This window comes from Babylonia areolata, chromosome 19 (genome assembly GCF_041734735.1).
Source record: "Babylonia areolata isolate BAREFJ2019XMU chromosome 19, ASM4173473v1, whole genome shotgun sequence".
NCBI lineage: Eukaryota > Metazoa > Mollusca > Gastropoda > Neogastropoda > Buccinidae > Babylonia > Babylonia areolata.
In genome coordinates this window covers 47,310,246-47,328,763 of record NC_134894.1, presented here as the reverse complement: position 1 = coordinate 47,328,763, position 18,518 = coordinate 47,310,246, and the positions used below count along the sequence as shown (strand labels likewise).

General features: G+C 40.5%; 1 protein-coding gene across 1 annotated transcript in view; it reads right to left on the bottom strand.

Annotated features, from left to right (window-relative positions):
- Window positions 1-18,255, bottom strand: part of LOC143294189 (neuropeptide Y receptor type 2-like) — a 92,013-nt gene extending 73,758 nt beyond the window's left edge. Inside the window, exon 1 of the mRNA XM_076605620.1 lies at window positions 18,111-18,255. Within this exon, the coding sequence (XP_076461735.1) occupies window positions 18,111-18,187 (77 nt within the window). The 5' untranslated portion in view covers window positions 18,188-18,255. The remainder of the gene's footprint in view (window positions 1-18,110) is intronic.
- Window positions 18,256-18,518: the final 263 nt, after the last annotated feature.

The following is an 18,518-nucleotide window of genomic DNA, read 5'->3' as shown; positions in this document are numbered from 1 at the left end:
GAGACAGAGACAGAGACAGAGGCATACGGACGTTTTATTCAATATAGACCAAGGCCCCTCATGAAGAGGTGGTGTAAACAGTACTTTACAGAGGTATGAATTAAATTAATAACACAATAATAACCAACATTTATTATTCTTTTACGAACATGCAGTCACTCGCTCAACTACATACTGTACGAAAGAGAGAGAGAGAGAGAGAGAGAGAGAGAGAGAGAGATTGTGTGTATGTATATATAATTATATATATATATTTTTTTTTTTATATGTGCGTGTGTGGGTGTGTGTGTGTCTGTGTCTGTGAGTCTGTGTGCTTGTGTACTCTGCGTGTCTGTGTGTCCTTGTCGGTATCTCTTCGTGTGTAAGCAAGCCCTATCGTTCTTTCAAGTCTGGCCTTAAAACCCACCTCTTCCCAAAATACCCTCCCTTGCCCGCCCTTCCTTGTCTTTAGTTTCTACAGTTTTAGAGTTATGCATGCGTGTGGATGACTGGTGCGAAAGCGCGTTGATTTGTCTCTGCACAAGATCCAGCGCTGTATAAATACGATTATTATTATTATTATTATTATTATTATCGTTACTAGCCAGCAGCAACCCCCCCCCCCCCCCCCCCAAAACACCAACATTTATTATTCATTTACTGACGAACATGCAGTCACTCAACTACATAACTGTACGAGAGAGAGAGAGAGCGAGAGAGAGAGAGCGAGGCATACGGATATTTTATTCAATATAGACCAAGGTCCCCTCATGAAGAGGTGGTGTAAACAGTACTTTACAGAGGTATGAATTAAATTAATAACACAATAATAACCAACATTTATTATTCATTTACGAACATGCAGTCACTCACTCAACTACATACTGTACGAGAGAGAGAGAGACAGACAGAGAGAGAGAGAGAGAGGCATACGGACATTTTATTCAATATAGGCCAAGGGCCCTCATGAAGAGGTGGTTTAAACAGTATTTTACAGAGGTATGAATTAAATTAATAACACAATAATAGCCAACATTTATTATTCATTTACGAACATGCAGTCACTCACTCAACTACATACTGTACGAGAGAGAGAGAGAGAGAGAGAGAGAGAGAGGCATACGGACATTTTATTCAATATAGGCCAAGGGCCCTCATGAAGAGGTGGTTTAAACAGTATTTTACAGAGGTATGAATTAAATTAATAACACAATAATAACCAACATTTATTATTCATTTACGAACATGCAGTCACTCACTCAACTACATACTGTACGAGAGAGAGAGAGACAGACACAGAGAGAGAGAGAGAGAGAGAGAGAGAGAGGCATACGGACATTTTATTCAATATAGACCAAGGTCCCCCAGGAAGGGGTGATATAAACATACTTACAGAGGTATGAATAAAGTAACACAATAATAACTAACATTGTTTTAATTATTATTCATTTACGAACATGCAGTCACTCACTCAACTACATACTGTACGACAGAGAGAGAGAGAGAGAGAGAGAGAGAGATTGTGTATGTATATATATATATATATATATATATATATATATATATATATATATCTGTGTGTGTGTGTGTGTGTGTGTGTGTGTGTGTGTGTGTGTGTGTGTGTGTGTGTAGGTCGTATTATTTTAACTGTCAGACCACACATCCATAACAATGGAGTTCACAAGGACAAACAGAATTAATACAGGGAAATGAATATCACGACTATCATTGAACTACATGGGCATCGATAACGATTCTAGAGCATTTGCAGGTAATGAAAACGCCTTGAATACAAACTTGCATATACTGATACTCAATCTCTCTCATTCGCATAAGATAACAACATGAACATCTTAAAAGCACTTGGATGTTTGTGAAATGTGTGTGTGTCTCGCATAAGATAACAACATGAACATCTCAAAACACTTGGATGTTAATGAAATGTGTGTGTGTGTGTGTGTGTGTGTGTGTGTGTGTGTGTGTGTGTGTGTGTGTGTGTGAATGACTAGGTGAATGAATGAAACAATAAATATACGATTGAATGAATGAATGTATGAATTATTTTATCTGTGAATGTTTACTAAAGATATATATATATATATATATATATATATATATATATATATATATATATATATATATATGTAGAGAGAGAGAGAGAGAGAGAGAGAGAGAGAGAGAGAGAGAGATTGGTATATTCCTGGATGGTTGGATGGATAGAAGAACGGATGGATGGGTGAATGGATGGATGAACATTTTCAGCATCGGAGATATCAAATAGGGCCAGATTATACATCTACCTTTTTTTTTTGCACTCGAGAATACTGTGCATACTATACATCATCATCATCATCATCATTGTCCTTGTTGAGTGTAAAACTACGAAAAATGTATGTAATGTTACCAATCATATTTGCGTAGAAGAACACAAGAGAGAGACAGAAACAGAGAGAGACTGACAGAGAATGAGAGAGACACAGAGAGAGAAAGACAGAGAGATAGGGAAAGCGACAGAGAAAGACAGAGAGAGAGAGAGTCAGAGAGACACACACACAGACCCACACCCACCCACCCACCCACCCACACACACACACACACACACACACACACACACACAGACCCACACAGAGAGAGAGAGAGAGAGAGAGAGAGAGAGAGAGAGACGACAAGACAAATTCTTTATTTTCCAAGATAATAGATAAGCACTGGCGCGCTTTCTTTCATCCAGTCCCCGCCCTGAAACACTTCACAACACTACATTATATATGTCATTGCATGCAACACTACACAATGCTACTGAAAGTTATAGCATGCGAATACAATACTACACAAAGGTATAACCATGGTAATAATAAGATACAAAGAGAGAGGGAGAGAGAGAGAGAGAGAGAAAGGCGGGTAGACACAGAGAAAGAGAGAGACTCAAACAGACAGACATACAGACAGATGCTCCAGAAATGCTTTCTTCTCTCTCAACGTGCAGCTTTGTGAGTTTTAGCGTTAATGGACTGATGTCGTTTATAATCCATTTCATGTTGTGTGTGTGTGTGTGTGTGTGTGTGTGTGTGTGTGTGTGTGTGTGTGTGTGTGTGTGTGTGTTTAATGGTTGGTTGAATATGGCAGTGTTTTTTTGTTGTTGTTTTTGCATGCTTTCCGCGTCCGCGCGTAAATCTATCTATATATCCATCTCTCTGTCTGTCTGTCTGTCTTCTCTCTCTACCTCTCTCTCACTTTCGATATATATATATATATATATATATATATATACACACACACATAGTTATAGATATAGATGTGTGTGTGCGCATAGTTAGACAACATGGTTGTCATGTCTGAACAAAAAAATACAGGTCAGCATGTATGTGTATGTGTGCGTGTGCGTACGTGCGCGCACGCGCGAGTGTGTGTGAGTGCACATACACACACACTCACACACACACACACACACACACACACACACACACACACACACACAGGGAGAGACAGAGAGAGGAGAGAGAGAGAGCGAGAGAGAGAGAGAGATCTTCTGCATCCCTCTTTCACGAGCGCAACCTCCGCAGTATCAGAGAGCTTGTAAAACGTCCCACGCTTTAAATTAACCCCACTGGGCAATAGAGTTAAGTGCGAAAAGCATCTCGCTAGTGGTCTGACGATTTCAGTGCCTTTTATCCCGTGCACACGCTCTGCAAAGGCCATTACCTTTTTGTTGCTGTTGTTGTTGTGGTGGTGGTGGTGGTGTTGGTGTTGGTGTTGTGTTCTCCGGCGAAACAGCCTGCTTTCTGGGTCATTAATTAAACGTAGTCGTGTTTTGTGGCTGATTTGTTAGGGCCTATTCTCGGTTTGAGTGGAGTGATGGCCTAGAGGTAACGCGTCCGCTTAGGAAGCGAGAGAATCTGAGCGCACTGGTTCGAATCACGACACAGTCGCCAGTATTTTCTCCCCCTCCACTAGACCTTGAGTGGTGGTCTGGACGTTAGTCATTCGGATGAGATGCTAAACCGATGCCCCGTGTGCAGCATGCGCTTAGCGCACGTAAAAGAACCCACGGGAACAAAAGGGTTGTCCCTGGGAAAATTCTGTGGAAAAATCCACTTCGATAGGAAAAGCAAAAAAAAAAATAAAAAAAAAAAAAAAGCAAACAAAAAAACAAAACAAAACTGCAGGTAAGAAAAAAACAAGAAAAAAACGAGGGGGTGGCGTTCTCAGTGTAGCGACACGCTCTCCCTGGGGAGAGAGTAACCCGAATTTCACACAGAGAAATATGTTGTGATAAAATGATTAATGGAATACAATACATCCCAGTCCTTGAAGTAAATAAAACCTGTGGTCAGAAACCTGTTAACAGTTCTTATCCAAAAGCGAGTCCTTATTACACAACACACATTTTCTTTTTGTACAAGACTCCTTTCAATTGTCAACTTCATTTGACTGCAAAACTTTGAAATGAGATCAGTGTCACACATTGAACGGGAGCATCAGCCAACTGGTTTTTTTTTTAAAGCGTTGGAATCAATCTGAGGGTTCCCGGATACGAATGCCCCCGGTCACGATGCCTGATGCGTAAAGAGGGTGGAGATTTTGGTTTTTCTCTATCTCCCAGGTCAGTATCAATAGCTCAAGGAGGCGTCACTGCGTTCGGACAAATCTATATATACGCTACACCACATCTGCCAAGCAGATGCCTGACCAGCAGCGTCAGTGTAACCCAACGCGCTTAGTCAGGCCTTGAGAAAAATAATGATAATAAAAAAGAAGAAAAAGATATACTACTACTACTAATGATAATTAAAAAAAAAGACAATAATGATGAATATGCTATTAAATGTAAAACATGCAGACACACACAACAGGTGAACAACAAACATGCAGTTACAGATATGAAAAGCACACACACAATATCTCCCAAAATACACTGCATCCCCACGTCAACAGATGGGGCAAACCTGGTAGCGTGCATGAACCCAAAGTGGAAACCACACGCAGTAGAACAAAATTCGTACGTTAAAGATCCCGTAATCCATGTCAACATTCGGTGGGTTATGGAAACAAGAACATACCCGGTCTGCACCACCTCCCTCTCCCGAGAACGGAGTATGATTGCCCGTACACGGCAGGGTTAAAAAAAATCCCAACAACAGCCACTCATGTATACGATTGAACGTGGATGTTACACCCACGAACGAAGAAGCAGTACACAATGCATTATCTTACGTTGTGCTATTTACTGGAGAAATAAAAACCAAGAGAAAGTGAAAATATAACACTCATATTTTTCTTCGTGGATAGATTAAAATTTGTTGTCTTTCGAAACGTGATTCAGCAACTGGAGAAAGTGTTTAAATACAACTCTTCCACGTGTTACAGGGTTGAAACTCAATATACATTATCGCCAATCGCATCAGTTACTCTTATTTTGGTGTGTTGAGAACTGTTTATCTATTGATAAGTGTTGTCGAATATAATAATAATTTCAGCTTTAAAGCCAAATTAGTTTCACAAATCAACGTATGTAATAAACTATCTGAACATTGTGAAATAATAAAATCATGCATAAAAATAGTTAAACTTATCCTGTATTTTTCTTCATTATTTTGCCACGAAATCCGTAGCTAAATTGCTTCCATATCTTTGTGTTTATCCAAATTTCCATCCCATACTATAACAACTTAAAGGAGAGTAATTCATGAGGATGTCGGTGTATTCTGTGAAGTAATTCCCCTTTTCTAAGTGTATACATTACATGTTCAGAGCCTCCTATTTCCACATTGTTTGCCTTCTTGTTCTTATATATATTTTATTCATATTGTCGTTGCTGTTGTCGTTGTCGTCGTTGTGTTTTTGTTGTTTGTTTGTTGTTGTTTTTTCTGTGCTGTATGACAAAAGGAAGGAATACACAAATACCAGTCTGACTGTGTCTCTCCCTCCACATCCCTTTCTGTACGTCTGCCTGTGTGTCTTTCTTTGTCTCTCTGTGTCTGTATCTCTGTTTCTGTGTCTATATGTCTCTCTGTCTTTGTCTGTCTCTACTCCTCCTCCTCCTCCTCTTCCTCAACACCCACACCCCCCCCTACCCCTCGCCATCAGTACCAATCGATGCACACAAACACGCACACACACACACATACATGCACACACAAATACAGCTTCCCCCCAGCCCCTCCTCTCCACCCCTCCCCCAAGACACACTTATGCACACAGGCGCAAACACAGATACAGACACGCACAGACACATAGACACACACAGAGACACACAGACACAAACACACACGCACACACACATGCACACACAAATACTCACCCCACCCCCAAAGACACACTTATACACACACAGAGACAGACAGACACACACACACACACACACACACACACACACACACACATACGCACGCACGCGCGCGCGCGCACAGAGAATGAATGAATGTATGAATGAATAATTTTGATTTTCTGAGGGTAATAGATTAAGCATACATGGTTTTTTTTTCATCCAGCCCTCGAAAACAAATAAATAAACAACAGCAAAACAAAAAAAGAGAAAAAAAGAGGGAAAGGTGAACAAGCAAGAGAAAGATCACGGAAATACGAGAAGAAGAAAAGAAGATAGCTACATAGCTAGATGGAAAGAGACAGATAGACAAAGATAGACAGACAGACATACAAATAGACAGGCAGGGACAGCGATGAAAGAAAGAGACACAGAGAGAGAGAGAGAGAGGGGGGGGCGGGGGTTGTTCCTATATTTGTTCATTTTACATAATTATACGGTACATATACGCTTAAAATAAATTATGTTGAAACTAATACAGAGAGAGAGAGAGGGAGAGAGAGAGAGATGCATACAAACATAAACACACGTACAGAGCGAGAGAGAGAGAGAGAGAGGGGGGGGGGGGGGTTAGACAGACGGTCAGACAGAGAGGCAGGCACAGGCAGACAAAATGACAGAAAAAGAAACACAGAGATAGAGAGAAAAGGGTGGGACAGCCATATGAACAGACAGAGACACACACACAAACTAAAACAATTCACAGAGAGAGAGAGAGGGACAGACAGACAGACAGACAGACCGTACAGACATAACGAAAGAGATGAGAAAAACGTATAAACAAATAGACACCTCCTCCCCCACCCCCCAAAAAGATTAACTCTAAAAATAGAACATCACAAAAACAACAACGTCATTGTCAAATCGGCTTAAAAAAAACAGATTAACAAGACACGATCCGTATGTGCTGACAGGCACAGTGTTGTCAGTTGATACCAAATTTGGCATAAAAATAGGAAAAATCAGTGCTTTCCAGTCATCTTGTTTAAAACAATATTGCACTCTTGGATGGGCACAAAAAATAAAAATAAAAAAGAAGCCAAATTATATGCAAACTGAATTTACTGTTATATATATATATATATATATATATATATATATATATATATATATATTATTTATTTATTCTCTGAACTTGGCACTTTGATCTGATGTTCGACACAACAACAAGAGCAGTCATTTTTATCATTTTTTGTTCAAACAGGAACTTCTTTTGCTAAGCATGGAAGTTATATTTATTTTGCATGTCTTTGGTGCAGACAGTGAAGAAGGGAAATTAATCTGTAATTAATGCTAGGGGGCTTAATTTGCTTTAAACTGATCTTTCTCATCTCAAACATTACATTTTGAAATTTTACTCAATACATAAAAAGCTTGTGTGTTTTACTCTCAGTGTACAGGGCTTTCACTATGTTCATTCGCCCAAGTGGTATTTTTCGGAAAATACTAAAATTAATACGAGTGGACGTTATAGATCTATTGGCTGAGCCCTGAAGGTCATGGGCAAAAATCAGTTGCGTACACATAGTTATACATATTCAAAGCGCGTGCTCATATTCCTCGTGAACGCGAAGGTCGCCATTTTGTTTCAAGTTGTTGACCCGTTCAATCCTATATTCAATCAACAATACACGATAACATGTGATGGAAAGTTGGAGAAGGAGACTGTTAAATATTTATTCAGAGAAAGATTTGTGAACGCCTCATCACTTACTGGATTATGCCCCAAACTGCCATAAAAAATATCAACAAAATCAGTTGGAATTCACAGTTTAAAATAATAAACCATGAGAGTTAATACCCTTGATGAAGCGTAAAAAAATTTTCAATCTTGACTTTTCTCAAAATGAAGTCCTTTTCACTTCATACGACGTTTAGGGAGAACTTGTACTTGGCTCTACATGTTATTAGTTTAACAAAATACTCAATTTTCATATCAACTTTAAAACTATAAAACTAGAATGAACATAAAAGAGAAATTGAATCGACTGTGCCGTACTACATTCCCGGCGGGTGTAACTAAACTTGTACATCTATCTAGATCCAGAGAAAACGGCTAAGTGTTGCAGTGTGATTGCGGCGATAGCCACGTCTCCTTTACCGCGGACTTAAAAAAGAATTTTTAATTGCCCTTAAAGATTTTTTGAATGCCCAAGATACACCAGAATAACATGATTTAAACAGGGTTCTCACTGCGAATACCGCAATTGATTTATCGCCCTTAAAAATGCATGTTTAAATGTTAAATTTTAGAACCTCAGTTAAGGAGCCACGATAGTGTAAAGGGTAATACAGTTTCTGCTCACCCGAAAACGCGGGGTTCGAATCTATCATCAGGACTTTTTTTTTTTTTTTTTTTTAACCCGAAGCTTTATAACAACAAATACAGAGCACATTTTAACGATTAGATTTTTTTTTTTTTAATTGTATTACAAGTGAGTCTTGAAGGCCTTGCCTCTCTTGTTTATTTAGTCGTGCACGTGGAATTATCTCCCATGTGATCCGGCGTATCGCCAATAACGTTTGCTTTATTAATTAATTGGTTGCTACTGTGTGGGTGCTGGGGGGCGTAGCCTGTTTATTGTTGCCACGGAGGGAGGGGAAAATGCTTGCTTCCTGTTTCGTGTCCGTAATTTTGATTGGTCGAGGCGTTCATAATGTTGCCAGTTAAGAAGTGATTTTATTATTTTATTTCCTTGTTTTTGTTTTTGTTTGTTTGTTTGTTTGTTTTGTTTTCTTATTTTTTTGTTTTTGTTTTAATTCAATCATTGTTTTGGGGGTTGGGCTGGGGGTGGGTGGGTTTGGGGGGAGCTGGGAAGGCAGAGGTTGTTGGACAGTCAGTAAGTCGTCTGGTTGGTCAGCTTGTTTTGTTTCAGTTGAAATAATGGTGACAGCCAATGGAGAACTAAATTTTTCCGTTAATCAATCAGTTAATCAGTTGATTCATTAACTGATTAATTGACTCGTTCTTTATCTGTCTATCTATCTATCTGTCTATCTACGTCTATGTAAACAGGCCTATTATAGAGTGAAGAAGGTTCTACATCGACATGGTTTTGGAATTGTGTGGTTATCCCAAGGTGTAGAAGACGAACAGCAGTTTATGGCAGGATTCGAACTCATTTGTTCCTTTAAACAAAACTGGCATTCTGACAAGAAAAATATTGTTGATTCGTTTCATTTAAAAGTATGCTTCAGCTTGTAGCATTTCTCGGAATCATTACAGATAAATGGCACAGAATAAATCATGCGAGATTCAGGTCAAGAACCCTGGGTTTTTAGATGCAAACAGGAGATGGGTTGAACCTGGGATTTCCATACAATCACCATGTCCTCTCTGTATACCAGGTGGATGACGAAAAGCACTTTCTTTTTCAGTGTGAAGCTTATAATACTGTGCGACAGAAAGATGTGTATTCTTTAAAAACAGATATGGCTAAAAGTCACGATGTTGTTACTGTTTTATCGTCTGATGATGAAATCATAACTAGACCGATTGCTAGATTCGTTGCAGAAGCTCAAACAATAAGGCAAAGGTATATAAGACAGAATGGTATTAACAGCTTAGAAGGTAACTAATTACAGTCAGTACAGAAGTTGCTATTTCAATTGTGACTAAACACAAAAAAACCATAACATTGTATATTTGAGTGTATTGTTGAGACAGTGTGTATTAGTTTGGCACATTCTTGAGTGGATGGTCGAGTCCGTCCCCATTCATTTGGTTCATTATGTTATTGTTATTTATTTTTCTCTTGTTCAATATTGTTGAGTTTTGACCAGGAGGTGTCCTGGAGGTAACGCATCCGCTTAGGAAGCGAGAGAATCTGAGCGCGCTGGTTTGAATCACGGCTCAGCCGCAGATATTTTCTCCTTCTCCACTAGACCTTGAGTGGTGGTCTGGACGCTAGTCATTTGGATGAGACGATAAGCCGAGGTCCCATGTGTGCAGCATGCACAGCGCACGTAAAAGAACCCACAGCAACAATAGGGTTGTTCCTGGCAAAATTCTGTAGACAAATCGACTTCGATAGGAAAAAACAAATAAAACTGCAAGCAGAAAAAAATACCAAAAAAATTGGGTGGCGTTGTAGTGTAGTGTAGCGATGCGCTGTCCCTGGGGAGAGCAGTCCGAATTTCACACAGAAATATGTTGTGATAAAAAGAAAAATACAATACAATACGATACAATACAATACAATAAGTATTTCAAATTATTGTCTGACTTCTTAGTATGAATTGACTGAATGGTTCAAGCACGAATAGTTTTTGTTATGTGTTTTTGTTAAAAACAAAAATATATGAAATAATTATGTTCTTGCCCCCTTGTCAAAAAACGTTTTATTTGCAATGACAATAAATCATTCCAGTGCTCCAGTATCTGTCTATCTGTCTCTCTCTGTCTCCGTCTCTGTCTCTGTCTGTCTGTCTGTCTGTCTGTCTGTCTGTCTCTCTCTCTCTCTCTCTCTCTCTCTCTCTCTATACATCAGGTGCGGCAAAACATAGTTTTGTATACATCAGGGAAGGCACCAGAAATGAAAGAAATATTTAGAGTGTTTGTAAGTGCAGGCAAAACAACATCCAAACACTCATACAGTTTGTGGTGTGGGAAGGGGGTCCACGCCACATGTTTTAGGAGCAGACTTTTTCCACACACTCAGTACCTCTGTCTCTGAAACAGGTGTCAAAGTAACAAAAGGAACACCTTGAAATTCTTTCCCCATGTGAAACAAACTGACTGAATCCAGTTCTTTTTCCTGAGGTTGACAATTTGTGAATACAACAATAACAACAACAACAACAACAACAACAAAATCTGAGAGAGACACTGGGCAGTACTGAGAATGGATAAACAGAAGGAAACAAAGAAGATTTTGTTCTGCCACAAAGCTTACTTGTGATACAATATAGTTATTTGCTTGATTTAGCTTCGGAGATCTTAGTGTTGAAAAACAGAGTCATCGCTTTGTGCACAACGAAGGTTAACAATGTTCTTGGCTGTCTGATAGATTTCAGACTCAAGGACACACACACACACACACACACACACACACACACACACACACACACACACACACACACATACGCACACAAACAAACAGCACACACACACACACACACACACACACACACACACACACACAAACAGCACACACAAACAGCACACACACACACACACACGCGCGCGCACACACACAAATAAACAGCGCACACACACACACACACACACACAAACAGGACACACACACACACACACACACACACACACACACACACACACACACACACACACACACACACACACACACGCAGAGGAGGAGGGTTGCGGAGGGAGTGTGTGTATTGTGTGGGTGTTGGTGGGGTGGGGGTGGGGGGTGGGGGCGGGGGCTGTTGTCGTAGTAAGGGGATGGTCACTCACGTCAAGTCTATTAACAATTTCCTGGTTTGGTGGCGTCAGTGACCTGAACTGAAGAAAGTGACGCAGGTTGAAAGGCTTAGCATGATAAAATAAACAAAACAAAACAAAACACAAAATCTCTCCCTGTCTCTGTCTCCGTCTGTCTCTCTGTCTCCGTCTCTGTCTCTGTCTCTGTCTCTCTCTCTCTCTCTCTCTCTCTCTGCTTCAAGGAAATTGATGAATCTTTTTTTTTTTCTTCTTTCTTTCTTTCTTTCTTTCTCTGGTCTTCGTCTCTTTCTGTCTTTCTGTTTCTCTGTCGCTTTGTTTCTTTCTGCTGTATGTCTCCTGTCCTTCCCCCCCATTCTCTCCCTCTCTTTGTTCCTCTCTCTCTGTGTCTGTCTTTGTTCCTCTATATCTCTCTCTGCCCCCCCCTCTCTCTCTTTGTTCCTCTCTCTCTCTCTCTCTGTCTCTCTTCCTCACTCTCTGTCTCCCTCTTTTTCTCTCTCCCCCTCTCTCTCTTTGTCCCCCCCTCTCTCTCTCTGTCCCTCTCTCTCTCTCTCTCTGTCTCTCTTTCTGTCTCTCTCTTCCTCTCTCTGTGTCTCTTTCCCTCTCTCTATCTCTCTCGCTCCCCCCCCCCATCTCTCTCTCTATCTCCCCCCCCCCCCTCTATCTCTCTGTCCCTCTCTCCGTGTCTCTGTCTCTGTTTCTGTCTCTCGCTCTGTTTCTTTCTGACTCGTCTATCCAGAGGCATATCCTCCGCCCCCTAGAAAAAACAAATGAAATGAAGACAGTGATGATAATGATAGTAATAATAGTAATAATGATGAGGACGCTGATAATGATGGTAATAGATAAATCACAGCAACAAGAACAACAACAACAACAAAACAACAACAACAACAACAACAATAATAATAATAATAATAATAATAATAATAATAATGATGATACTGCTACTGTAACTACTACTACTACTAATGATAATAATAATAATAATAATAATAATAATAATAATAATAATAAACAAAATTTATTATCATGGAGCTCACCGCGCGTTACAATAATAATATCTACAAATTTAAGATTAACTGATCTCAAAGAACAATCATGTACAGAAATATCAACACAGGCATTATCACAGTCTCACACACCACGCTGGCCCATATCACGGCAAAAGAAATATAACACAGTCACCATAGTCGGGCACCACAAAAGGAATAGTACTGGTACTAGCTTGGTTCACTTGAATGGTTTGTCATGGAGATATCGATGCAAGGGGAACAACTAAATGCAATGCCAGTGCAGTGGACTGATTAGTAATGGCAAGGGTTGTGTCTCTTGGATTGAACGCGCTATTGGTTGGGTTGCACGAGCGACTCTTGCAGCTCGCACACACACACACACACACAACACACACACACACACACACACACACACACACACACACACACACACACACACACACACACACACACACACACACACACACACACAGAATGACGTGTGCCCCAGAAACTACACACACTTGACATTGGCAAACACTTCATCAAACATCAAAGAATGGAAAATTGTCCATCTTTTGCACACACAAAAAAAAAAAATAATAATAATAATAACACACACACACACACACACACACACACACACACACACACACACACACACACACAGTTTTGACTGATGTTTTATCGCATGCTATGTAGTTTGTTATGTTGAAGTTTTTTTCACGCAATGGAAGAATGCTAGAAAAAAAAAGAAAAAAAAAAGTGGAGTGGGGGATGGGGATAGTGTGTGGAGGTGGGGGAGTGGTTGGAGATCGGAGGACTCATTCGAGGGAGAGAAAAAAATAAAGTAGGGAAAAACATATGAGGATGTAGCCCCCCCACCCACCCCCACGTTCCCTCTCCACCTCCCCTCCCCCGCAAAAAAAAAAAAAAAAAAAAAAAAATGTGCTTAGTGTGAAGCATTTTACCTAGGTCTATGGAATTAGCGTGGAATTGGGGAAACATTCAAAGTCAAAGCAAACTGAGCGCTGTCAATAATTATCGTTCATTCTTTCTTCTTCTTCTCCTTTGTTTCTGTGATATTATATTACATTATATTACATCATATCATGTGTTGACTTTTAATTTTATTTGATTTTTATTTGCAATGTGTGTGTTTCAATTTCCATGCTGCGTTGTTATCACACCCCCCCCCCCCCAACCCCACCCCCCACACACCTTTTTTTTCTTCTTCTTCTCATTCTCCCCGCATTTAAATCTGGTTCTCTTCTTATCTGTGAGACTATTTTGTACAAAAAAAATTGCCATTGCTCAAAATATAAGGAAATGAAAACTGCTCTCTCTCTCTCTTTCTCTGTCTGTCTGCCTCTCTATCTCTCTCTCTCTCTCTCTCTCTTTCCTTCTCTATCTCACTCTCTCTATATTTCTCTATAAGGCTCTGTTTGTCTGCCTGTCTGTCTGTCTGTCCGTCTCTCTTTCTCTCTCTTTCCTTCTCTATCTCACTCTCTCTCTGTTTCTCTATTATAAGTCTCCGTCAGTCTGTTTGCCTGTCTGTCTGTCTGTCTGTCTGTCTCTCTTTCTCTCCCCTCTCTCTCTTTCCTCCTCTATCTCTCTATTTCTCTATCGCTTTGTTGTCTTTCTGTCTCTCTGTCTGTCTGTCTCTATCTCCCTCTCTCTCTATCTATCTATCTCACTCTCTGTTTATCGCTCTATCTGTCTCTCTCTCTCTCTTTGTGTATGTCTCTATCCCCCCCTCTCTCTCACTCTATTTCTCTATCGCTCTGTCTGTCTATCTGTCTGTCTGTCTTTGTTTATCTCTCCCTTCTCTCTCTCTCTCTCTCACTGTGCTATCAGAGATAAAAGCTGCACTCGGCTGAATGGTTCATTTGTCAAGTGCTCTTTGAGTTTGTTTCTATGTTGGGCTCGCTTCCCCGCCAAATTTGACTGACCCACAATCGGAACACACACACACACACACACACACACACACACACACACACACACACACACACACACACACACACACACACACACACACACACACACACTATCAACTTCCAGTGACAATTTGTTTTTCCGAGATGGTAGGATGATGACTAAACAAACCGCCAGAGCGTTTGGCCGGGAACCGGAAGAAGACGGCGCATGCGCAATCTGCGCGTCATCTTCCGGTCATTGGGTGCAGAGTGTAAGACAGTATGCTGACTGGCACAGGGGGGTTTCGGTCCCATCGTCTCTTTCTTTGACTCGCTTTCTTTCAATATGTATTGTCTTGTCTTATATGGTATTGTGTGGTATTGTATTGTCTTGTGTTGTATGGTATGGTATTGTGCTATATGGTATTGGATTGTCTTGCATTGTATGGTATTGTATTGTCTTGTGTTGTATGGTGTTGTATGGTATTGTATTGCATGTTTTGTATTGTGTGGTATTGTATGGTATTGTATGGTATGGTGTTGTATTGTATGATATGGTATTGTACTGTATGGTATGGTATTGTATTGTATGGTATTGTATGTTATTGTATGGTATTTTATTGTATGTTATTGTATTGTAGTGTGGTGTATCGTATTGTATTGTAGTGTATGGTATTGTTTTGTATGATATTGCATTGTATTGTATGGTATTGTGTTGTATTGTATGGTATGGTATTGTATTGTATCGGATGGTATGGTATGGTATTGTATTGTATGGTATGGTATTGTATTTTATGGTGTTGTATTGTCTTGTATGGTATGGTATTATATGGTATGGTATTGTATTGTATGACATTGTATTGTATTGTATGGTATCGTATGATATGGTATGGTATTGTAGTGTAGTGTAGTGTATGGTGTTGTATTGTATGGTATTGTATAGTATTGTATTGTATAGTATGCTTGTCGACGGTGGAGGGTTTGTTTCCTAACTGAGATCAGACACCATTCGTCATCTGGACGCCTTCTTCTTGTGACTGTATTTATTTTCCTTGATAAAAATCAAGCATACAGCTTAAAAGAAAGAAAGAAAAGAAAAAAAACAACCCTACAGTTCCTGCCATTCGAATGTATGTCAGACTCATCTCGCTTCACCAGTGTTCAACAGTTAAAGGGTTAGAGCAGATACGATCTTTTTTCTTGTGTCTTTTTTTTCACGTGTTACGTCTGTTCTGTATGATGATTTTTTTGTGCGTATTATTACTGCAAAGTCTTTTCCTCTGTCTGTCTGTTCTGTATAATGACATGTATGTGCGCTTTGTTACCGAAAGAAAATCTTTTCCTATATTCGTCTGTTTCGTTTTTATGATATTTCTGTGCGCATTCGTACCGAAAATGTCTGTTCCTGTGTCACTCTGCTCTGTCTCATGATATCAATGTTCGCATTGCTACTGAAAATCAATTTCCTGGGTTTGTCTTTTCTGTATACTGTTATTTATTTTATGTGTGCATTTGGTACTGAATGGGTTTTTTTTCTCTGCATGTCTTTTCTGTCTAATGATTATTGATGTGCGTATTCTTACTGATAATTCATTACCTGTGTCTGTCTGTTCTGTACAAGGATATTGATGTGTGGCATTATTACTGAGAATGTGTCCTATGATTCATGTGTACCCCTTCACATGTGGCCGTGGCATTTCTTGATAAAAACATCGTTGTTTGTTTTTTGTTGTTGTTGTTGTTGTTGTTTGTTGTTTTTTGTACAACCGTTTGTGTGTCTGCCTGTCTGTCTGTGGGTCTGTCTATCGGTCCTTCTGTCGTTCTTCCTGCCTATCTATCTATCTCCCCCACCTCTCACACTACCCTCCACCACCATTTATTCCCCTCTCTGTCTGTCTGTCTGTCTGTCTGTCTGTCTGTCTGTCTGTCTGTCTCTCTCTGGATGTAAAAAAGCAGCTGTGCTTACTCCACTACCCTCGTGAAATAAAGATTCGTTTCGTTTCGTTTCGTTTCGTTTCGTTTCTCTCTCTCTCTCTCTCTCTCTCTCTCTCTCTCTCTGTGTGTGTGTGTGTGTGTGTGTGTGTGTGTGTGTGTGTGTGTGTGTGTGTGTGTGTGTGTGCCTTGTAGCTATCCTTTCATCAAATAATGAAGACATCCTATTTTCACTCGCCAAATATATTGCAGAAGCATATAACATTCGAAGGAAAAGATTAATCGAACGATCGATTTAAAATGATAGAAACATAGTGTGGAATAAAATATAAGATCCATAACTCAATTTAGATTGGTAAATAACCAAAAAGAGGCTCAGCTGCAAAGTTGGATGGTCATATGTTCGAATTACTTAGTATTATGCATGAGTAATATGGAATATGTTGTATTAATGTCGTGGTTGTGAATGTATGAGTGTTTATGTGTTTATAAATATGTACTTATTTGCTTGTTATTTCCCCTCATTTTTCGTTTTGCCTTTTCTTTTCGTCGTTTGCTAAAATAAGCTGAATAATCCCCCTCGGCACTAGAGCTGTAAAACGCTATTTGCCAATAAAGAATTTGTCTTGTCTTGCCTTCTCTCTCTCTCTCTCTCTCTCTCTCTCTCTCTCTCTCTCTCTCTCTCACCTTTTTTTCCCTTCGTTTGTGTGTGTGTTATTTGTAATAGATGTAGATCAGCAAGGACAGACTGGAAGAATAGGCTATGCCTAAAATCTTAATCCTTGAATAAAAACGTTTTGAGTTCTGAGTTATGAGTTCTATCTCTCTCCTCCTCCTCCTCCGCCTTCTTCTTCTTCTTCTTCATTCATCCCTTCCTCTCTTTCTCATTCCACCCCCACTCCCTTCTTCACCCCCCCCCACCCCACCCCACCCCCCACGACCTCCCCCTTATATATTTTTTTCTCAATCTTTTCTCATCTCCAATGTGCCCACGAAGAGTAAATAAATTCACCGCCGGTTTGAAGCAGATCCAATCGGTTGACAGACCTTTCTAATCCCTTGCCGATAAAACATCTGGACGGGGGTAGGGGAAAGCGGAGACTGCGAACAAAAGAGACATTCATCATTATCTCTCTCTCTCTCCCTCACCCCTTCTCTCTCTCTCTCTCTCTCTCCCTTTGACAGAAGCTGCCCCCCCTCTCTCCCTGGTAGACAGTTCTATCTGGAAGGAACCGGAAAATGAGAGATAGACTGACTGACAGACAGACCGACAGACAAACAAACAAACAGAAAAAAGACAGAGAGGGATTTAACATAGGTGGGGGACACAAAGATTGAGAGGGAAGAGAGAGAGAGAGAGAGAGAGAGAGAGAGAGAGAAACAAACACACAAACAAACCAAACACACACACACACACACACACACACACACACACACACACACACACACACACACACACACACAAACAAAAAAAAACAACCAAACAAACAAACAAACTCTCTCTCACACACACACACACACACACACACACACACACACAAGCACATTGACATACTCACCCGTCTCTTGCCACGAGCTCTCTGACAACAGAAGGTGCAACAGAAGGTCCGGTCCTGCTGGATCCGCTCACCACCATTACCAGAACCGGAACCAGAACCAGAACCGGAACCGGATCCAGAACCAGAACCAGAACTGGTACCAGCTCCATCCCCGCCGACGTCCACACCATCCGACCTCCCCGTCCTTGACCTTGACCCTGACCCTGACCTTGACCCTGGATCGTCCGCATTAGACCTGACCCGGAGCAGACGGAGACAGGGCCACTGCTCACTCTCCTCCTCCTCCCCCACCCCCGCCCCCTTCGCCCCCATCTCCAGCAGAGCGGAAAGATGGGCGATGTAGGAGGCGGCCAGGCGAAGAGTCTCCACCTTGGACAGCTTGCGGTCCGGGGGGTGGGTGGGGATGAG